General features: G+C 37.7%; 1 protein-coding gene across 9 annotated transcripts in view; it reads left to right on the top strand.

Annotated features, from left to right (window-relative positions):
* Window positions 1-23,531, top strand: part of UNC79 (unc-79 homolog (C. elegans)) — a 108,419-nt gene that overhangs the window by 48,656 nt on the left and 36,232 nt on the right. For 6 of the 9 annotated variants that reach the window (XM_017813902.1, XM_017813901.1, XM_017813903.1 and 3 more), the window contains 9 exons: window positions 1,716-2,002; window positions 4,956-5,138; window positions 5,852-6,014; window positions 8,883-9,035; window positions 10,302-11,525; window positions 13,100-13,207; window positions 17,121-17,237; window positions 19,227-19,310; window positions 21,697-21,799. In XM_017813902.1, the coding sequence (XP_017669391.1) occupies window positions 1,716-2,002; window positions 4,956-5,138; window positions 5,852-6,014; window positions 8,883-9,035; window positions 10,302-11,525; window positions 13,100-13,207; window positions 17,121-17,237; window positions 19,227-19,310; window positions 21,697-21,799 (2,422 nt within the window). The remainder of the gene's footprint in view (window positions 1-1,715; window positions 2,003-4,955; window positions 5,139-5,851; window positions 6,015-8,882; window positions 9,036-10,301; window positions 11,526-13,099; window positions 13,208-17,120; window positions 17,238-19,226; window positions 19,311-21,696; window positions 21,800-23,531) is intronic. The other 3 variants (XM_017813900.1, XM_017813899.1, XM_017813908.1) reach the window with 3 other exon arrangements.

The following is a 23,531-nucleotide window of genomic DNA, read 5'->3' as shown; positions in this document are numbered from 1 at the left end:
TGGGTAGAGAATTTTCATTTTGAGGGAAGGTTTCAGTAAATAAAAAATCCCAGTGAAAACTGTCTGAAACAAAAAATATCGTAGAACATGAAGTTCATTGTTTCTTTTTACCAAAATGAGACCAGGAAAGGAAAGTTATTCTTAATAGATGTGGATCTGAAAATTGTACACCCCCCTGCCCAGTGGAATGACAGTTTTCATTTTCACCTGTCATAGAAATAACAATCTTCTCCCATGCTCTGCAAAACAGCCAATCAAACAAACACCTTTGCTCACCCACCAGTAAAAAATGTAAAATATTTTACTATTGTTCAAAAAACTTACAGACACTGCAGTTTGTCTAGTGAAGATGCAGTTGTACCAGCAAGTCCCTTGTCAGAATAGTGTATTACATTGAGAATATCGGTAAATTAGAATATTAAAATAATTTTTAGTATTTACTATAAATATATAGCTATGAATGTACATAAAACCTAGGGCATGTAAGTAACTTGGATATTAAATGCTCACTAGTAACCCTAACACAGATGCAGGAGCCATTTTAAGATTATACTTTGAGTAATCTTGCTTGTTTAATTTTCAAATTAAAGTGTTGTTGCAAAAGTAAGGACTTTGTCTGGTAGTTGAAAGGATTTACGCTTGAAATGAAAACAAGTGGATTGCTTTATAATTCTGCTTCATACCAGCTTCCTTTATCTCAATTATTCACTGTCAGACAGATTTTAACCATGGATCAGAAAATACATCAGAATGCATTTTAGTAACAATTAATTTTAATTATTCAGTTATAGTGATTAATGAAAAAACTAAAATTAATGGTGCAATAAAAAATTAATGTTCATGTATTGCCCTGTTTTGATGCTGTCAAAATATTTCTTTTATTCCTTTCGTTGATCAATACACTGAAAATTTTTTAATTTATTTTGCATATAATGCATATATAATGCATTTTATTTATACAAAAATATTTAATTTAAGTTGGTCTTTTAAAATAGAACACTGTGGACTAATACACTTTACTGTTATTTGGCTATGGATTTATTCAGAATTATTTAATAAAAAGAGTTGTATCTACTGTTGTGTGAAATGATTTCTGTTTTTTCATTCCTAATGTTCCTATCATGTAGAGCTTTAGAAACAGCTAAGCACTAAAAAAAGGCTTCATACATAGGGTGAAATGGAAGAGAATAATTTCAAAGGGAATTGCTAGAAAATTCTATTAATCATACATGATTTTAAGAGTGACTGGAAATACTGTATTAAAAAAAAATTAAAATATGAGAATGAAAACACTTGCTCAGTTGGCAAGTGTTATTTGCAGTGTGTCTGTTTTGGATAGTGACAGCCAGCATCCAAGCCTTCCTTTGCTTTGTAAGTAGCCTCTTGTCTTTAACATTATTATATTCCTGTGGAGAGTACTACAGATTGATTATTTCCATTCAGAGTTTATAAACCAAATCTTAAGGTTCTACTCTGGGAAAAAGTCATCAATGTTTTCACATAATACATAGTGTCCTAAGAACTAATAAATGATAATAGTGCCTATGTTTTGGTCCAGGTTATTTAAGTGAAATACAGGTTCAACGCTGAAAGGGAAAGTCTTCATTCTTTGTTTAATCATTATTTGGTAGAATTTTTCATATTTCCTACCTGTATGCTGTACCCTGTTTACGGTGTTACCCAGTGTCTGATTCCAGTGTCTCTTGTGCTGATAGGACAACCCTCCCCAGAGAATGATAATACGATAAAAGACCTGCTGCCAGAGGATGCTGGGATTGATCACCAGACTGTCCACCAGCTCATTACGGTGCTGATGAAGTTCATGGCAAAGGATGAGAGCAGCGCCGAGTCGGACATCAGCAGTGCTAAAGCTTTCAACACAGTCAAGCGCCATCTGTACGTCCTGCTTGGCTATGATCAGCAGGAAGGATGCTTCATGATTGCACCGCAAAAAATGCGTGTTTCAACATGCTTTAATGCCTTTATTGCTGGAATAGCACAGGTAGGTGAAGGCACTTACTACTTTTTGCCTCTATTGCTTATTGCCTGTTGTTGAAATGGTGGTAGCATAGCGTTCTTTGTAGCGAAATAATGGCTAAATGTGTTAATCTGACTTAAAACTTCAAGACCTCTTCTGTTGGTGAAAGAATTTCTACTTTCTACTAGTAGTCTAAACTTGCTGCCTCATTGGCATAGGGATAATGGTTTTGTGTGCATGGAGGCATGCAAATACTATTACTGTATGAAAAATTAGTGACTGCTTCAGACCTCTTTGCCTTCTTTCGCTAGCCTGTGAATGCCTTACTTTCCTCATGTGTATTTCCTCCTTTCCTCTTCAGGAAGACCTGGGACCCATGTGTTCTTGCTTGTTTCCCTGTGTGAGTGATCTGTAAACTCTTGAACATTCTTCACTTTGTAGGAGGCTCGTTTTTCTTCCAGTACTTTCTGTTCTCCCCTTCCTAGGAAGTGGCATCACCATGATGAACTTTTGCCTACGGTGCTATGATAAATGACCAAGCACATCCTTGCCTTGTACCTTCTTTCTCCATCTTGTAAGGAGGACCATAATTTTCTACCTCACAAGTCTCTTCTAAGGCTCAATTAATTCTTAGTTATAGCAAGTCCGTGGTACTGGGCTGAAAAATATTTCACACTTATAGAGTATTGTTTACAATGAAGCATTATCATGACTTCAATGCTTTTTCCTTATCACAGACTCTCATAAAGGACCTTAGGGGAACAAGAGGGTTTTGATTTCAGGGGTCCACTGTAACCTTCAAATTTCAGTGATCATAGTTGACCTGATTTTCAAAAGTACTGCTTACTGCAACTCTAAATATCACCACCTGCCTTTCTCTTCCACCTTTAAAATGTCTCATGATAGCTGAATTCACCATTTCTGTTTAAAAGCTTCATAATTGAATCCTAGTTCCTCTGACGTCAAATGGAGTTTGAGAACTTCAGTAGGCCAGAATTTTTTTCTGTGCAGCAGACATCAATATTTTAGTTTATATTTTGGGGGAATTTGTTTCTTAGCTATAGGGCTGCTTAGTGTTGGGAATCACTTTACTGCAAGAGAAATGCTCTTTGCAATCTGAAGATGTGTTTACACAGTGTAAGGTCAATACTGAGCTCCTAAGAGATCTATTTCAGTTTTAGTTCCTGAGGTCATAAATACTTGCTTTCCCTGCCAGCTCCACAAAGGTTGGGATTGGGTTGGCTTGCTGGTTCGTTGATTTTGATTCAAAGCTTGATTGGAATCGCCAGTTCAAGAAAAAAAAGTCCAATATCTCTTAGTATTTTTCATCATAAAATCTGAGTGTTTTGAACTGCTGAAGACATAACCCACCTATTTCTCCCCCTGGCAGCCCAAGCTGCCTGTTTGGCGCTGGCCGCCAGTGCGGTGCTGCCCCACGTGGTGGCGCTGCTGCGCAGGCCTGGCCCAGCATCCATCCCAAATCTCCCTGTGGGAGCTTAAAAAGTGGGTCTGCTCAGCCTGAGACGTGTTTGCATTACAGCATAGGCTGTGCGTTAAGGCAGCGCTCTGTCTTCTTTGTATGGATGAGTTTTTCCTAACCGTGCTCTGTAACTATCACAAGTTACATAGGCACTGCAGTGTAGGACCAAATTGGGTGATAATATATATCATATATTCGACAGGCTCACCCTATATGGAAAAGCATGGGGGTTCATCTCTTTAGCTTTGTGCACGCAACACAAATATTTGAGAGAGCTGCGCATCGAAATAGAGAATTTTACGTGGAAAAACTAGTCATCTTGTTTAGAGAGAACTTGAGACATGAGTTTAGTGTTTGTAAATTAGGCTCATCCCCTTGTTCTAATGAAAAACAAAACAAATACAGACTGTTTAGATGTACAGAGCTCCTGATAAAATGTGCTTAGTCCACTGAAACTGCAGGGACATGTTAGGTCTTGGGGTTGTGCTGGCGTTGGTTTGGCCTGTTGTTACATCTTCCTGGGTGTCAACCAGTGTAGGTCAGCATCAGAGATGAGAGCTTTGTGGATCCTTGTTAGCATCTAGTTTAACTGATGATTTCAGGGTGTGTGATTTTAAAAATAGCTAATGTTGCAATGGAAATGGGAAGATTATGAAAAATAGCAATGCAGTTTCAATCGAAAGCACAGTTGTGCCAGGGTAGTGGAAATATGTGGCCTCACTGCACCTAACGATCAGGATTCAAACCTCTAGGACAGACCCCAAATACTATAATGCTCTTCAAAGTTCATGGAAGGCAAGGCATATGAGTAGCAGTAATCACAGCAACCTGTCTGGAGCAACACTGCCACTTAAGATTGATGAGCATTTTATTTAAAGCAAGATATTTTTCATTCACTTTATTCTCGGATCCTTTAGAATTTGTGTGCTTAGACTTCTCACATAACATAGTGGACATACTCTTACCTTTGCTGTGGTGGAGAGTGGGATTCTAGTGTCATTACCTAATTCCAGAACCTGAGGCTTAAACACCTAATGTGGCAAGCCTGTTGAGAAAAAAATTAAAAAATGGCAAAACAGTGTTAATACAAAGCCCCCAAATAATTAAAATATGCAACACCAACCCCCAAAGCTCACAGCTGCATCCTATCTGTTAAACATGGGATATACATGATATGGCTTTGTGTGTTGAAGTATGATCAGCTTGTGCTATAATACAGGGCTATCCCACCATAATATACTTTATGAAATTGCCAGTGTATGTTAGAATTTAGACTGTACTGAATGAAAGGCTTTCAGAATACATTTTCTTTTGTTTAATTTTGCCTATCTAGCTAAAATGAGAACGTGGCAATCTGGCAGAAAGCTTCTCACTGGTAGTGAGGCTTCCTTAAAACTATCCATTTCTTTTCACTTAACTAGGACCTCAACTGTATTATTTTATTTTTCGACATAAGTGGATTTGGTTTTGCTGAGGTAACTCCTGTGCTCTTTTCAGGTGATGGACTATAATATTAACCTGGGAAAACACCTTCTTCCCTTGGTGGTGCAGGTGTTGAAATATTGCACTTGTCCTCAGCTAAGGCATTACTTTCAACAGCCTCCTCGCTGCTCCCTCTGGTCCCTCAAACCTCACATTCGGCAGATGTGGTTAAAGGCTTTGCTCGTTATTCTCTATAAGGTGAGTGGTCTTAAAAAGATGCTGTCCACAGAAAAATTTACGCTTCAATTTAAAATTTGTTGCAGGGAACACCTAAATGTACAGCAAGTGAAAAGAACTGTAAAGAACACTTTTCTTTTATATGCTTACTCACTGCATTTAATTTCAGTGTCTGAAATAGTTAGGCTTTCTTCTGTGCTACTGACTTCATCTCTGCTTCTGCACTGTATATTGTCTTTTGTGTGTTTACCTGAGAAAGAAAAGTATGAACTTGAAAATAGGAAAATGATGTATGAAATTCCAGTGAGAAGTATTTTGAGTAACTTAAAATTAGTTTTGAAAAATTAGTAACTTTAAATGGGGGAGTGTGTCAGTTTAACAACTTGTATTCTTTAGCTGAGTGATGTTAAATGGTAATGTGTCTATGCACTGAAATGGAACTGTGAGTACTTTTGATATACTTAACAAATTTCTAGGAAGTCTGTAGGGCATACAAGGAAGTGGAGACACTAAATGTTACTAATATGGACTTCTAATATTTTATTAAAATAATTCTGTGTACAAAGCTGACAACAGTCCTGCTTCTCATGGTGTAATTGTTAATGTATGACGAAAGGAAGGCAAAGGGCATCCAGCTGACCATATTCTTGTAATTTTTCTATTTTACTGCCTAAATGTTTATCCAAGGAGAAAAGTTAGTTTTTAAGCTGAAGTTTTTCTCTTTTGCTGAACAGTACCCCTACAGAGACTGTGAAATCAGCAAGATTGTACTTCACCTAATCCACATCACAGTCAATACCCTCAACGCTCAGTATCACAGCTGCAAGCCCCATGCAACTGCTGGTCCTTTGTATAGTGACAACAGTAACATAAGCCGATACAGTGAGAAGGAGAAAGGTACTTTTAACACTGATTTGTATGATAGTCATTGATTTAATTCATTAAATCTTGCAGTTGTTGTAGAAATGGGTAAATAGGGTCTAAACCTTAGAACATAATACTCAGAATTAAGTCTGAAGTGTGACTTATCTGACCAGCTATAGCCACCTACAGTAAAAGACATTCACAGTTGCTCCTTAGGTTGAGATGTCTCACATCTCTTGGGGGGAGTGTATCTTAAACTTAGTGGTTCAGTCACCATGATAGTGATGATAGTTCTTGGCCTTTTCCATGGCAGTGCTAACTGACTGTGTTCACACACAAGGTGTGCAACCAGCCTAATGCCACATTCTGATTTTACATTGTAATGACTTGGAATCATAGCAAGAAAAGAGAAAATTTTCAATTCAGTCTATAGTTTGCTTTTCTCTGTTAAAGGAGCTGAAGTTGACTAGCTTAATGCAAATGTATTTGTGGATGTCTAAGGGCAGAAGAGAATGGTTCAACCCCTAGAGTCAGTGTTCGATTGTTAACTCTATGTGCTTGCAAGGGTGCTCTGATGATGTGAGCTGGTGTAAGCTTGGGGCTTGAAGTCACATGGTGTCACTGAGTGTAACTCCTTACAATTGTGAGGTTTATTACGTGGTAAGTGTTAGTGATCAAAAGGTTTTATCAGGTTTAGCAGGTTCTTTTGATGATAATCTGTAGCTGCTTTTCAGTTATTTTGCCTTTTAGCTGCTTGTTTGTGATTTACATCCTCCTTCTCAAACAGTCGTCTTAGTGTGGAGCAAACTTCTGAAAAAAAATCCAAGAAGCACTCTTGTTATGCATGTTGGTCCCTTTTCCTCTTGCTGCTTGTTGCTTGTGAAAAGATATCCAGCAAAAGAAGAACACATTTTTTTTATTATCTGAACACCCTATTACTCACCTCTCGAAAATTAAAGCAAGCTTAACATGGATTTAACCTATGTGTCGCATATTCTCACTCACTTGGATGTTTAGTATTGGTAGTGGAGGGCTAAGAGTGTTTAAATAATTGTGGCCTTACTATAAATTTATCTTTGTTTTGAGCCAAGTTAATGATTTAATTCATAGTGACTTAATAATGCTGAGGGTAGTAATAATACATTTACAAAGTGCATTCACTTTCTGGATTGATTCTGAGATGTTTCTAAGACAAAGTGAGGTGACTAAGTACCCAGCTTGTCCAACACTGGTTCCCTGGGTGGCCTTGTGTCTCACTTCATCATTGTTTCCCTATGTTTACAGTAAGGTTAATAATATTTACTTGCTTTCCAAAGCTGTTGTGATGGGCTTTGGGCTGCGTGGAGGTAAAGGACCATAAATGGACGCATTTTACTCTGTAAATACTGACTTAACCATAGGGCTTATTCTCCTCCTTTGTGGAAGGGCTGCAGAAAAAGGAGGATGTAGGAAAGTTTTCTTCCATCTGGAAGAAACAGCCAATATAATTCCATAGGGACTTGGAAAGTTGAAGCCTTTCCCACCTTTTCTTAGGAGACTTGTTTAATCTCTGGTCAGGTAGTGTGTGTGTTGCTGTCATCATCAAAAATGGTGTTTAGAGAAGTGAACAGATGAGAATTTCTTGTCGGGCAGCAAGAATCCCTATACTAAAGATGGATTTTCCAACTATTGAACCTTTTTCCTACTTTTTCTGCCAAACTTTGTTGTGGGGTTTGTGAGTGTTGTGGGAATCAAGTATGCAGACTGCTGTAGAACTGGTTATAAGTATTGTGAGAAGAACCATTTGTTGCCAAGGGGAAGAAGAAGTCACACATAGGACGTGACATTAAAAGTGATCTCCTAACTTATTAAACCCAGTTCATGTAGAAATTCTTACTATCAACCTTGTTTGATTTTTCTGGATTTGTCATTTCAATTATGTATCTTATGCCCTGGTGCTTTTAGGTGGCAGTTCCATAGCTTCACATGTACTAGCACTTTCCAGAAATTTCAAAGCTAAAGATATTTATGTCGAGTTTAAGTCTTCAGTTTTTATCCATTCTAACTCTTTGACTTACTTGCCTCTCCACTCCTAGACACCAAATGCATTTCCTCTCCATATTTGCTTGCTAGAATAAACAAGGCAAACTTTGTTTTTCTTTTGAGTGCTCTGTTTTCTTTATGGTCCCAGTAGTGTTTTATTTCCTTGGAGATGAATCACTGGATGTAGAATCACAGAATGATTCCTCGTGATAAGTATGGATTTTTCCTTTTTTAATTTCTGTTTCTTTTAATAGCCATTTCATACAGATGATGTGGCATTTTTGAGATGGATAAATAGATTTGGATCTTTCTTTCTCTTTGCCATTTTCAACTGGAAGGTCTCAGAGCATAACACTTTACTATTACTACTTATATCAATAATTTCATAGTTCATACTCTTAGGTCTTATTCTATTACCAGCTTCTCCAGATTATCCATTTTTTCCTTTTTCACTTTCGTATTTTGCTGGTTTATAACTGACCCTGCAGTTCTTTGAGTAATTTCCGTCTTCTTCAGGTTACCATTTCTCACTGAGCGTTACAGCAGTTGTTTACTCGAGTCAGTGTCCTGATCAAGTGTTTTTCTTCCATCTAAACAGTCTGTATTATTATCAGTAGAAAAGATCAGCTTAGAATGGTAAAAGCATTGGTATACTTTTGTTGTGTTGTAACCCATTTTTCATTTATCTCTGACTTTAACCGAAGAGGTAACAAGAATGACAAAGTTATACCTGGGATATAAATTGTCTTGCAAACTTCAGATGATTCTTCATTTTTCAATCAAATTTAGTTGAAACTAGCTGGGGTTTTGTTACATAGACAGCTTTTCATTCGAGAAATTGTGCTCTCTTAAGAGTAATAAAGCTTTTTCTTTCTCCAGCAGAGGAAGACAGTGTTTTTGATGAATCTGATATTCATGATACACCAACTGGACCTTGCAATAAAGAGTCTCAAACTTTCTTTGCAAGACTGAAAAGAATTGGTGGCAGCAAAATGGTGAAATATCAGCCAGTTGAGATGAATGCTCAAAGAAGTATGAATTGTTTTGTTGGTATAAATTCATGTAGAAATACAATTTCCTACTCTTAGTTTCAAGCTAACGCCTTTCTTTTTAGAGTTTGTTGCACTGCCTGATTTGAATACAGCTACTCTATCTGACTTAAAAGAGCAGATACTCCTCATTTTCCTGAATGAATTATCTTTCAAGAATCTCGGAGTAGGCATTCCAGAATAAAAATATCTGAAATCAGCAGTTGTTCTCTGAAAAGTTAAGCTCTTTTGAATTAAAAAAATTTATGAGGATTTGCTGGAATTTTCTTTGACCATTGGGCTGAAGATTTTTACTCAAATTAATTTTTTACTAGAAATTGATTCTGTTGGTGAGGTGGGACTCTATGGTAAGCAAATTTGTTGTTGCTGCTGCAAATGTTACACTTTCCCATTGGCAGAAATGGTCATTTGGGGGTTTTGAAAAGTTGGAACTATTTTGATTTCAAATTTAGGGTTCTGAAATGAATAGCCTCAAAAAAGTTGAAGAGATTTCCATCACCACCCTCCTGCCTTTTTTTTCTTTCAGGTGTTTGCATGGGGTGGGAGAGATGATTCTGACTAGAGCAAACATCTACTTTAACTTTTCTCACTTCTTTTTTTGCGTGGTGATTCATGTGTGAAGTATTTTGAAACGTGGGGATATTGATGATTAGGAATATCCTGTTTTATGTGAAAATATTTAATTCATAATAATAATACAACAGTGTTAACCCCTTAAATGTTCTCAGTGAGTATGTTTGCACAGCAAAATACCAGTGCAGTGGTAGTACCAGCAAGCGTTAACTGTGCTTGCTTCCCTCCTCCCTAGGACAAGGAGCTATGACTAAGGGGTGTGATAGTTGCTAGACTTACTGCTGATACTACCCTTGCTTCTTGAATTAGAAGCATCCATTTTAAGCCCACTTTGCTGCAGTAAATTAATGTAGGTGTACTACATGCAGCCAGCCCAAGTACCTGTAGAAATGTCTTCTTTCAATGCACAAGGCTAAACAGTCTATTTTCAGGGTACATCTGTCCAGGATGTATAGAGTTTGGACAGTTTTTAGATAAATCCTATTATCCAAATGGCACGTTTTTGTTATTATTCTTTGTAAAAATCTGTGTAATGTGATTCTGAGGTTAAAACGAATGTGGACAATTTTGACTAATACTGGGTTTGTATTTGAAATGTTGAATTGTGAGATAAAGATGAAGATATCTGCCAAAAGTCTCCAACTGAGGTAGTATTAGCTCTTTCTGTTTTGATCAGGTGAAATAGAGCTGGCTGAATATAGAGAGACGGGGGCCTTACAAGACAGTATTCTACGCTGTGTGAGAGAAGAAAGCATTCAGAAAAAAAAACTGCGCTCTCTAAAACAAAAATCTCTTGATATAGGGAATGCAGACTCCCTGTTGTTTTCATTAGATGAACATCGCAGGAAGTCCTGCATAGACCGGTGTGACTTAGAAAAACCACCTGTCCCTGCTGCTTATGCCATGCACAGGCAGAGCGATTATGGACGATCTCGGCAGAATTCTTCTACTAAAGCTGAAAATATAGAAACACAAGAAAGTCTTCCTCGTACAGAGAGTTTCCAGGAAACAAGAAGGCCTGTCATACCAGAAGTTAGGCTAAACTGCATGGAAACCTATGAAGTAAAAGTGGACTCCCCAGTTAAACCTGCTGGTCCCAAGGAAGATTTAGATCTGATAGATTTGTCCTCTGATTCAACATCGGGTCCTGAAAAGCATTCAGTGCTCTCCACTTCAGACAGTGACTCTTTAGTCTTTGAACCACTTCCTCCCCTTCGAATAGTGGAGAGTGATGAAGAAGAAGAAGCAACAAACCCGCTGAACGATGAGGTCTCTGGAAAAACTGCTGTGTCATCTCCTTCAACTCCTATCAACGTCTCTGCACTCAGCCTCAGCACAACTCCTCTGGTACAGTTCAGCATTGAAGATTGCTCCAAAGACTTTAGTTCTAAGGATACAAGCAACAATACTTCATCAGGAATAGAGGAGATAATTTCCACTTCTCCCAAAGATCAAAAGGACTCTTCAGAGTTAGTTAAGCCGGAAGAACCTCAGGACGTGTCCTCTGGGAACCCACTAACACTGAAACAGAAAAGGGACCTGCTGCAGAAGTCATTTGCCCTTCCAGAAATGTCCCTTGATGATAACTCAGAGCTCAATGTGGAGGAAATTAGACCTAGTGGAACAATTCCAAGCCCTAATGTAAAGACAGTCCTTATTAAAGTCCCTGAAGATTCTGAAAAGCAAACAGAAAGTGATAAACTTGATACCAACACAGAGTCTGACACCGAACAAAACGCAGAGCAGAAACAAGAAGAGGAGACTGAGGAGTCAGAATTTAAGATTCAAATTGTTCCTCGCCAGAGAAAGCAGAGGAAGATTGCTGTGAGTGCTATTCAGAGAGAATACCTGGACATTTCCTTTAACATCCTTGACAAGCTGGGAGAGCAGAAGGAGGCAGGTGAGCTCACTGACCCAATTGAAAGGCTTATTACTGCATGAAGGTTTTAGTAACAGACTGGTGTAAGGAGAGATGTGTATATTTATAGGGAGAGATGTGTATATGTAGCATCTGATGTGGTCCCAGGCAGCTGATGCTTCCAGGTGTTTGTTTCTCACAAGGAATGTACTGATACAGGCATTGTGCCTGTGCTAGGGCCCATTTGAAAAGAAAGTGGAACTCAGTGACAAAAATATTCATTCTGATTCAAAGTTAAGGAGTGAAACTCCATGGCCTCTTTATGCAGGGAGTCAGAAAAGTGGTCATACCTCTGTGCCTTTTATCCTGCTGAACTAGTCTGTGCTACACTGATTCTCTTCTGGTGTAGTGATTTTTGTCCTTTATTTCTTTTGCCAGCATAAGGCAGTGGAAAGCAGAGTGGATCACAAAGTGCAAAGTTGAGCAGGCTGTGAACTTCAGAACTAAGAGCACTTAGAATTAACCACAGTTTGCATTTAGGAACAGACATACACACATATTTTGGTTTTATACTCTAAAAACTTTTGTATTAGGTATCCACAAAGTTTACATGGCCTGTTTAAATCTTTGTTAAAAATTTAAAATTCAAGCATGGGGAATCCTCTGTGTACTGTAAGTTTTTTCAGGTGATTTCAATGCAAAGTTTTGTTACTAAGTTTTTTCAGGTGGAGAGAAAATAAGTTTTTTCTGTTTCCTCAGTTTCCAATTGAATCTGTGAAACAGTTTGAAAAACTGTATGCTGCTGCGCTTTTAATTGTGTGGGGCAGTGAGGGGGAATATTTATGTGTTCCTGACCTCACTTTTTTCTTAATTGCTTCAGAGACAATCACAGTGTACTTTCTTATTATGATATTCCACTTTCACAAGGAGCAGTCGTTCAGTGTAATCATAGTTACATTGTTCCCTTTATGTTTCAGGCCTATTGTCCCATTTATGGTTGTAGTAAGCTGAAGAACTACTGGAGCTTTATAGAAACTAAAGAGAGCTGAGTGCTTTTGAACCTTTTTGAACTGGGTTCTTAGGAAAGCAGAGTCCTGAAAGAATTGTGCAATTAGACTCAGTGCTTCTTTGACCATTCATAAGGGCCAGTTTTCATGCAATAACTAGCACTGTCATCCCTGAAACTGCTGTGCCAGTTCTGTAACACCAAGTGGAATCTTTTTAGTGAAAGAATCTTAAACTTTATGAATCTTTGGGATCAACTGCTGGATCAACAGCCTTTTGAAGGGTAAACCAGACAACATGTTGGGGATAAGGCTTTTAAAAGATGTTAAGCCATCACTTAAACTAGATTTACATCAGTGGTTCCTCTATTATTTCCATGTTGGTGGTTCCAATAATCACTCTGAGTGGGATCAAGATCAAACGATGTGCATTTATTAGTTCTGAGCTCTAAAGACCGCAGGCAGAAATCTCCTTTAAAAAGTGATTTTGAGCACTGTTCCCCTATAAAAATTCTTGTGACACACACACTGAATCCTTTTAAAACTGCTGGGAATGCCAGATGGTGTATGGATGCCTGAAATGATTTGAAAAAGCACAATTTTCACATGCAGATCCTGCTGCCAAAGGACTTTCAACACTGGAAATGCCAAGAGAATCATCATCTGCACCGACCCTTGAAGCAGGTGTCCCAGAGACAAGTAGTCACTCTTCCATATCAAGTAAGTTTACCTCTGGTTTGATGATTAAATCAAAGTTACTGTATTTGTGCAGCAAATGCATATCATGTATGGTAAATTCCTTCCTCTGAGTTTCATGGATTTGTGGAAATAATGTGTTGGATATAATTAGAGCTGTTAAACCTCTGATGGTCAGCAGGATTTTAGCAGTTAATGGGTACAAGATTTTCTGTTGTGACATGGCAGGTTTGATAACTGTGGTTTTCTTGAATTAAAGTAGGTAGCAGCTAAAAGCAATATTTCACTAAAGCATTGTCAACTGTCAGTGCACAGAAGCAGAGGATGAGAACTCCACTGGGCTGTTACTGTGGCCTTTGATACATTTCTTGCTGTACCTTAGGGAAAGAATCTCATGCAATTTTTGTAAAATGCCTTGAATGCCACTTCCTCAGCTGCTTGCTGTAATGTGGTAACTATTTATCTGAGACTCCCATATCCATTTCAATTGAAAATGAACTATATTGACTCAAGTAGACATGACACATGGCTTAACAGAGCACATGAAGATAACATGGTTAGAACACTAACAAAATTCAGAATGGTGTGTCCATCTAGGTAGTGCTAAATAACACATCTGAAGGCTGATGGGACAGAACTCTGACTAGTAGAAAAGGGAGGGGAAATGACCTTTGATACCAGTGAACTGCTAGATCAACTCAACTGTCTTGCTGTGCTTCAATTTCAGATTGCTATAGAAATGTTAAATTTCAGCTTCTGAAATTCATTGTCTGCTGATTTGATCAGAAGGGGTTTCTGGCCTATTAAAGGAAGGTGTTAATTTAGACATGCAAGTTGAATACTCTGAATTAGATCTTACCTCTCCAGTTTTCCCACACGCGTCTCATGTCATGTATCTCATAGTCAGAGTACATTTGTTGGCCACCTAATGATACAGATGTCACTTCCTAAAGCAGCTGAAGAGGTACCAGTTAAGACCTATCTCTTGTGGGTTTAGCTGAGTGCTGAGGGTTCCTGTAAATACCAACATATGACACCGAGATTAGCTCAGTTGTTTAGAGCATGGTGTTTGTAACACCAAGGTCGTGGCTTTGATCCCCATATGAGCCATTCACTTATGAGTTGGACTCGATGTTCCTTGTGGGTCCCTTCCAACTCAGAATAGTCTGTGGTTCTGTGAAATTGGAAATATTACTGGTATGATGTTAAGCCTAAGTTCCTATGTAAATATTTCTTTCCTCTTTCTGTGTGCCTCAGTTTACAGCTGCAAAAAAGAACATGAATGCTTCCATTGTGTCTCTTGTCCATTTAGACTGAAACGGTTGTGACCTACTGTGTGTCTTTACAGTGCTTGGCATAAAAAGCCCTGATCAGGACTGTGAGCACAAGACACTTCAGTAACACAAAGAGATAACATTACTTTTACAGCCAGTGCCTGGCCACAGGAAGCATACATCACTGATTGTGACAGGAAGATTTTGCCTTTGAACTTCTCTTTTTGAGTAGAGAATTCCACAGGAACGGAGGGATGATTGTGTAGATCACTAGCTAACAAATGAAAGAGTTGCCAGCTACTATATGAAGGTTACTGATTTTTTCATGATTGTTAGGTTTGTTGGAGAAAACCTGATAAGGGAAAACTTCCCTCCCTATGCCACTAGTCAGTCACAGGCATGAAAAGTTACGTGCTGATCCACAGCAATCAGCCTGGCTCCAACACTGTTCAAAGGCTGGCAACTCTTTTTTTTTTGTTTGTTTGTTTTTTGTTTTGTTTTTGTTTTGTTTTGTTGGTTTGGTTTGGTTTGGTTTGGTTTTTATATTTCTGTGTTTTGGTTTTTTTGTTTTATTTTTTATTTTATTTTTTTAATTAACTTATCAATATTTGAAATCATGGCTGTCCTTGAGAAATGAGCTAAATAGTCCTGGAAATACAAACCTGCTCAACAATAGCCTGATCATGTGAAATATGCATGAAATTTTTTTAATTACAATCACAAAAAGCTGTTAAGAAAATTCAAAGAGATAATTTTCTCTATTTTGACAGTCATCTGCTCTCCAAGCAGTCTTGTCAGTTCTAACATTAATTGCTGTTCTTTTATCAGGAAATTCTGTGCTTGATAAAGTGATAAAGCATCTATTTAAAATCATTGCCCTGGAAACGATGGAAATTCTGTTTTTTTCCTAATTTACTATGAAAGGCAACTGCAATATAACTTTTAAAAGTGAAATATGGAATGGTCTCTTGGTCTGCTTCAGTTCCGCCAGCTCAGTTACACCAGGACTGCTTTGAAAAAATGCTGTAGAGGTTTGTACTTGGACCAAAAATAGAATTTAAGTGGACTTTGAAAGGGTATCACTGAAAAGGATATAATGAGGAAAACTTGAAATAATTTATCCAATAAAATAATTTCAGCATGCAGATTTCCTCTGAAGTATTTATTGTGTTTACTATTATGCAAGGCCTGTGTATGTTTTGTGAGGGAGTACTCTGCTTAGTCTGCATTTTAAAGTCTCTGATAGAAACTGAGTACAGCAATTTTAGAAGGCACTCAACCCTTCAGAGCTTTGTGAAAGTTGTAATTTATCCCTTATCTGTAGTTCTTCATCACAGTTAATAATGTGAAATGCTGAGTTTAATTTCACAGCTTAGCTGGATACTGTTTGGAATTTTAGAAGGGAACTAACTGATATTATGTTAATGTCCTTTTTAATGATGTTGAATGTAGTTGCAGATGAAAATAATCATTCGGAAAAGATTTTACTTTGTTGCCCTTGTTTTAAGGCCCTACTGAGGAAAGAAGTTAAACATATACTTAAGGCAACATTTTAAAAGCTTTCCTGGATATTTGTGTCAGCAGTTTCACAGTCCTTGTTCAAGCATGGTCTTAAAACTCTGTCTTCGTACTGTGAACAATGATTTTATTTTCAGTGGTGGAAATATATTGTTCGGACTCAACTGTCCAAGTGAATTTATTATACTCATTCAATTTTAATTTTTTTTATGAAGGAAGGAAAAAGTAAGAAACTCAGGAATTGTGTATAATCTGTTTCTTCAGTTTGAGCATAGAAAATACATAGAATCATTTAGGTTGGAAATTACCTTTAGCATGGTAATTTAGCCAAGTCCACCCTTCAGTCATGTTACTAAGCACCAAATCAACATAAACAAAAAGTGTAAAATTTTAAATCCACTTTATGTTTTGATTTTGAACATTATCCAGTGAGAAATATCTCATAAAGCAATCCTTTTAAAGAAGTAAATAGTTGGATGAGGAAAAATTGAATGCTTGTTGCTAGATAGCTTTGTGTAGGAAATATGGCAGTTAAGTTACAAAAGGGTCTCACCTTCAAAGGTGTGCTGGCTTCACACTCCAGCAGAATGTGCAGGTGTTAAGCCTGAGTGGTGGGTATGTAGGATTCATGTTCAGGTTGTGCCACCCACGAAGGGTGCTGGTGGTACCCTCGGAGGGTGCTGGTGGAGGGTACTAGTGTCGGTGAATTTGTTTTCTTGCAGTGAGCACAGACGTAGAGCAGCAATCCTTACTTTGCCAGGAGGAGACTGAGTTTCCTTCCTTGGTACATTGTGTATGAGTGAGATTCAAGAACACATTTGTTGACTCAGAATGGGAATTTTGGGGTGGTATCTGACACTTCACAGATACCCAGTGTTTTGATGAACTTTCATGATATTTGGAGATAAAAAGGCACTGACAGTTGACACAGTGAATCCAAGCCACTTCTGACTGATGGCATTGAAGCCAGAATTGTAGCCTGTGTAGTTGTGTGAAAGGTGTGTATTGACTTGAGAAAGATCCTTAGAGCAAGCAGTCATCGTCCTTTCAGTATTTATATAATGCTGGCTTGTAAGATCAGGAAATAAGAGTAGTTTTAAGTGTTGTCTGAGCTCCTGAAATCCTTTTGCATTTCTGACTTGCAGCTCAGTTCAGACAAATGAAAAGAGGCTCTTTGGGAGCTCTGACAATGAACCAGCTAATGAAGAGGCAGCTGGAACACCAGTCTAGTGCTCCTCACAATATCAGCACTTGGGATACTGGTGAGCTGCATTTATTGTTCTTTATTTTTATTTTCTAAATCAATTACTGTGTAACAATCCACTTCAAAAAAGAGGAATATTTCTGTTCTACCATCGCAGATAAGTAATCAAGATCAAGTCTAAAGTGAATCTTTGTAGTGAGTACAAGATTCTCACCTGGTATGAGTTGGAATAGTTACATATTTGGGAGGTAGATCCTCTGGTACAGTGGTGTGCCTACAGTTTTGCATATTACCTGGATTATTCCCTGGCCTCATTGAAAGAAGTGGAAGTATCACTGTTGATTTCATTAGGTATAGGATTTCATCCCTGGTGCATGGAATTATTTATTTGCATGTGTTTTTACAATGGTGTTGGTACATCACAGAGTTGTGCCTTATACCAGCCAGTTTTGTTTCTCTTTAGAGAAGTTTCTGCCAGCTCATGCTGAACACATGAAGTTTCTGTTCACTCACTGTTTTTTCTCCCCTTAAGATGAATGAAAGCAATGAAAACTGAATTAAACACAACATTTACTCATTACTTGTTTTATTTGTTTTTATCGTCTGTAAAACATTTTCAGTTATGACCAAATTCATAGCAGATGTCACTAAACAGTGGATTCATTCTGGTTTATCATAAATGGTAGATATTTCAATGCCCATCTTGATGTTAGTGGCATTACACAATCGTGCTACTTAGGAATTTATCAGCAGATCCAGATGCATCCAGAGACAGGAATGCTTAAAATGTTATGTGGTACTTCTGCTGACTGAATTGTCTCACCAGCAGCTCTGGATAACTGAGTTGCAATTTGTCACCAATTTAGATTTCAGCATGAAGTTCCATCAAACTAAATTTTGTAGCTGAAGAGTGGCTAAAGATGTGGTACGTAGTTCAGGATTATCCTTTCTATTCCAGTCTGCTGAACAGCATGCTCAGCATGAGATCCTTAAATCATAAAGGTCAGAATTTGTCAAAGATAACAATGGTGGTTTTGTCGTATCAGCAGGTAAGTTTATTTATTGAGGAGACTTAACTGGATCAACTAATCTCTCAGACAGGGTTTTAAAGATTGAAAAGTTACTGCTTTTTTTCTGCAAGAAGTAGTTAGCCTGTATTCAAGAGAAATGAGTCAATACTCAACACCACGTAGGAACTCTGTCTTGTTAATCTTGTTGCAAGTTTAGTAGCTTTCTTCATCTATGACTTTTCCCTCCAACATTAACTTCAGCTAAAGGCCTTCAAGCATGGAGAGGCAAAAGAAAATGTTCTTTTCTGGAAAGCTTTTCATCTCTCAGTCTCTTGTTCAACCACTAGCTTAAAAGTAAAATTATTATTTGAACAGTGGGGTTTTTTTTCAGGGTTAAATGCTCAGTGTGACTATTTGTAATTTCAATGTCACACCACAGTTTTAAGAAATGAAAATATGAGTTGGTATATTTATGTACCAACTAGGAGGTGGTCTCATCCTACATAAGTATATGACTTGTGTTTGGTCCATGCACGCTTTAGTAATTTATTTATTTATTACGTGGATATGTAATGTGTGTCTCTTTCATTGCTTATTTCAAACCACTCTTTTCTCAGGCTTGCTATCTGTGGAATAAAATCATTCTGTGCCTGGCTTCTTTCAGTACAAACTATATCAGACTTCTAGTCTCTTGGTATTTCTAAACACTGTCTCTTTCTCTTTTTGTGATTCATATATTTTGTATCTTGTTGAACCTTTATAGCTAGAACTTCCTTCCCTTTTTAAATGACATTTTTCTAAAATGCTTTCTTTGCTATTTGGTTACCTGTGTCCTTTTTCCTTTATGGACTTCTTTTGTCTTTCTCTCCCCTTCCTCTCTATGCTTAAAAAAGTAACTCTTTTGTTTGTTTTTTTTTTCAGTAGCAGTTGTATTTGTCTTTTTCTTGTTTTAACCGTTCAAGACTTGAGGTGCTGGTGACTGGTGACAGATGCCAGAATCATAGTTCTGGAGACTGAAATTCTTTCTTTGTTCACAGAGCAGATACAGCATGGAAAGAGGCTGTGCAATGTTCCTGTTTGCCTAAACCCTGACTTGGAGGGACCACCATTAAGAATCAGAGGTTAGTTCAGTGTCCATTTGACCTGTCTCTCTGCTAAGACTGCCAGGAAGGTTTTATAGCTAGTACAAAATGGTACTGAATTTTATGTTCCAATCAGCTGTTTTAATGCCCTCAACTGTCCTGTAGATTGTAGGTTATTGGGAAATTATTACGCAAAACATTTAATTTAAGACAGGAACAACTGATAAGGAAGTACTGGCTTTCCTCTGTTATTTGTTTTGGCTGTCAACCTGGAAATAAAAGACTCTGTGTGCAGAGTTGAATGTCATTTCTTTATGAACTTTCCTCCCTCTCAGCTGAAGTACATCCAGACTTTCTTACAGCCCTGCAAGTGAGGCAGTGACCTACCTTCTTTGCCTAAATCATGTGGTTTTTTTCCTACTCTTCAGTAAACAAGAGAGGACATTTTCATTTTGAGTGGTTAAGTCTTATTTGAGCATCGTAACATGGTTACAACTGCTTTTAGCATTTGTGTGCTGCAGTGGTGACTTAAATCTAGAGAACGTAATAATGAAACTTCCAAAGTCACAGCAGAGGGATCTTTATGCATTTGTGAGGGAAAGGAAAAACTTGTCTAGAAAAACCTGAAGATCTATTCCTGTTCCTTGCATTCTGGATGTTGTCCTACATTACTGGAGTATTCTGGACTTCCTGAAGTGTCTGCTCATATCCAATAAAATCTTAGGGGACAGTTATGAAGTCCTAAACTCTCTATGTAGATGAAATGTTTCCTTCCATGCTTAGTGAAATGTTTGTTGAAAACCTGTCCTATTCTTGTGAAACAAGCCCTCATCACTCCACATATATGGACTTCAGAAATGGCGTGAGCTTCTTAGATTATTTTGCCTGAGAGCTGATGTTAAATATGCTTTTCCTGCCATAACAGGATTATCTCATAATAAATTCCATCTGAACCTTACACAGAGAAGCTTCCTTCTGTTTCTATACTTAAATATTATCAGAACAGGCTAATGTTAACATTAAATCTGAATCTACAGATTGAAGCAACCAGAAAGTCAATAATGAATTATTTAATCTGTGGTTGAATTGGCATCAAAAGGGCTTTGATACTCTTTTAAAAATTGGTTCACAAAATGAGCTTTTCATAAATTGGTCTTTAGAGTGAGACACTCTTGAGGGACACCTTATATAAATAATGATGAGGTTTATCAGCTGAGCTTCCTGGCTTTGTTATTGCAGCTGAGCTATATAGGAACAGGAGTTAATGCTGTTTCTTTTATGGCAGCTACATGTGACAACAAAAAGATATTTTTCTTTAAGAACAGAATATCTTGTTTTGTCTTAGTGACTTGGAGAATGAAACTGCTAACAATATTTAAATGTTCATCATGAGGCATTGCAGATGAATGATGTAGCTCATACATCACAGTAACTTTAATCCAAGTTTCTGATGGCTCATAAATGAGTGTGATTATTCTTGAGTGTTTCTGAGCAATCAGACTAGCTGGAGAGTTGTCTTTTCTGTATGTTACTTAGTTTTGTTTGGGTTTGGGTTTGGATTTTTTTTTTCCAATTGCTGTTGTCTCCTTAATGAAAACAAAGGGACCAAGGGAGGAAAACTCTCCTTACTGGAGAGAAGTTAGACAGTCAGACTACCCATATTGCTGTAATTCTGGAAAGCAGTGCTCTCAGAAGCCAGGACTTTGGATCTTTCATTATACATAACTTTTCCTATTAAAACAAGCATCTGTCAGACATTAGGTGCATATAACGTGCCAAAGGCAAAGGTAACCCCGTGTGTTGGCATGATCACAATGGCTGTGCCCCAGCGAACAACTCAGCTTTGAAGAATAAAGATATTTGTGAAGACTTTCAATAGAAAGCATTTCTAATTATCAGCCCTCCAATTTTTTCAATATTTTTCAACTCCTCATGAATTATTTCTTCTGTCTGTTCTTTCCTGGTTTCTCTCCTCTGGCTCTGTTAGGGATGGTATGAATAGATTGATGACCTGATTTTGAGACATAAGAACTTATTTTCTTCGTCATGTCACTGAGAACTGTGGAAAGTTAATTGTCCACAAGTATGAGGGAAGAATACAATCTTCTGATATCCACTCTCATAGCAACTGTAGAACCATCCTCTCTCCCTACTAGATACAATTGTACCCACTTTCCTGGACTTCTTGTTATTTGCCATCTTTTTTTCACCAAGGATTTATTTATTTATTTTTAATTGATAGTTCCAGGTAATTGGAATAATCTGGCAGAAGCAAGGAATGTGCTGTATGTCCTTTTGTGGACACACTTTATTTCTTATTTCTAGGCATAGTAAAACCATTATGATTATTCTTTAGAAGTTTGCTCTTTGGATTTCTGTTTAGTGATTTTCTTTCTTTTTTTTTTTTTTCCCTCATTGCCATAAGGTGCTACAAAATCTAGCTTGCTGTCAGCACCCAGTATAGTCAGTATGTTTGTACCTGCACCAGAAGAATTTGCTGATGACCAGCCCATTATGATGACTGACAAGTAAGTTTTTTTTCTGTTCCTTTCAAAGAACTAGTTGAACTTTAAATATGTCAAGTAAAGTATAGATATACTTTATGGAAACATTCTGTTATTTATCTCTATGCCAAGTTTTTTACTTAATTTTTTTTACCCCAAGGTAAACACTTCCTAAACACTGCCAGCAAGATGTGGTTTTAATTGGGTAGGACCTGGATGGTTTTGCCCAGGTGAAATGATGACTCAGGCTATTGCGTGTGCACAGAGGGCAAGGGAAGCACTTTCCATCCTATTTTAAATCAAGGGTTCTTTGTGATCCATCAGAAACCACTTTTGTCTTAGGGAAAAAAAAAGAAGTTCTATATAAAAATTCCTTTGGGTTTCTGTTGAAATCAGTGTTGCGTAATCATGTGTAATCAATGTAGCATTTTTAAAGCTGATACTCACTGACCCTCAAAGCTTTTTCAGACCCTAATTGGTTGATTCAAATGCCTCTAAAAGAAATGTTAAACAGAAGTGTATTCATTTAATGGAGAGGTAAAGCAGTCATCAGGGAGCCATGCAATACTTGGGAAGAGAAACTACAAGTTCTTTCCTGCTCAGTCCAAACATGCAAGGATAATCACTGGAGAAAGACAGGACCATTGTGCAGGCTGTGACTGGAAATGGATCTTATTGTGTGACTAAGTGAAGCATCCCAAAAGTTAGTCTGGTCTGTGGCACTTCCCTTGGCCGTTTCAGCAAAGCTGAAGCACCACCTATTAACATACAGACCAGCTCAGCTTGACTTTCATGACTTTGTTGGCATATTTTCTTTCTGTTCAGTAACAAAGGCAAGAAAATTGCCTGTTCAGTTCCATTAAGTTAAAATCTCACAATCTGCTGGAGTCATTAGCAACTGATTGATCAAATTAAGCAAGCCTTCCTACTGGGCTGAGATGAGCCAGTTTCCCACATTGGTTTGCCTTTTTCCTAGGTTGTGAAAGCCTGTCTCATCTCTCCTAAATCTGACATCCCTTTTATAATTAGACATTACGGAGCCCTTTCAGAACTTCATCACTTGTCTTTGAGCATTTCAGGTAGGATAAGTGACTCAGAAGCAAATCTGCCCTGGGAAAGTAGACTTGTCTGAAATCTAAGGTTCTGTGCCCCTGAAAGGTCCTTTCATTTATTTCTTAATAGCTGTAACTGCTGTGGGAACCAATCATATTGTTTCCTAATTGTGTAATTTGTTATTCATAATTCATGACTAACAGGAAGGGCAATGTGAAATTGTTCCATCTCTTTAAGATCATCTATGAGTGTCATTGTTTGTGTCTATGCTGCTAAACAGAAGAGTACCAGGGACTTGAGCCCTCGCCTGAGTCCAAGTCACACGAATTGGCTTGTGCTCACATTGCTGAGGGCTAGTCTTCACTGCTGCAGGCTTCTCTTGGATAGTGCAAACTGTAGCAGACCAATACAGTGAGGGAGTTGGAATACAATTACCAGTGAAGGACTCAGAACAAGGCCAGCCCCGTGGCCCTCTTTCATTTGTCACGGAAGAAACAGCCAGTGCAGCTAGTGAGAAGCTTAATTAACGTTTAAAAGCTATAGACTGTTATTAATTATAGAATGATCACAATTTCATTATCTTTCTAAATAAATTTGGAGTAGAATGTACTAAGTAATAGTATTTTAAAAGACATAATTATACACAGATGTATGTATAGTAATACTTTGTTTTAAATTTGTAAACATCAGTTTTAAAAATTGT

This window comes from Lepidothrix coronata, unplaced genomic scaffold (assembly GCF_001604755.1).
Source record: "Lepidothrix coronata isolate B3197 unplaced genomic scaffold, Lepidothrix_coronata-1.0 Scaffold43, whole genome shotgun sequence".
NCBI lineage: Eukaryota > Metazoa > Chordata > Aves > Passeriformes > Pipridae > Lepidothrix > Lepidothrix coronata.
This window is presented reverse-complemented; position numbering and strand designations above follow the sequence as displayed.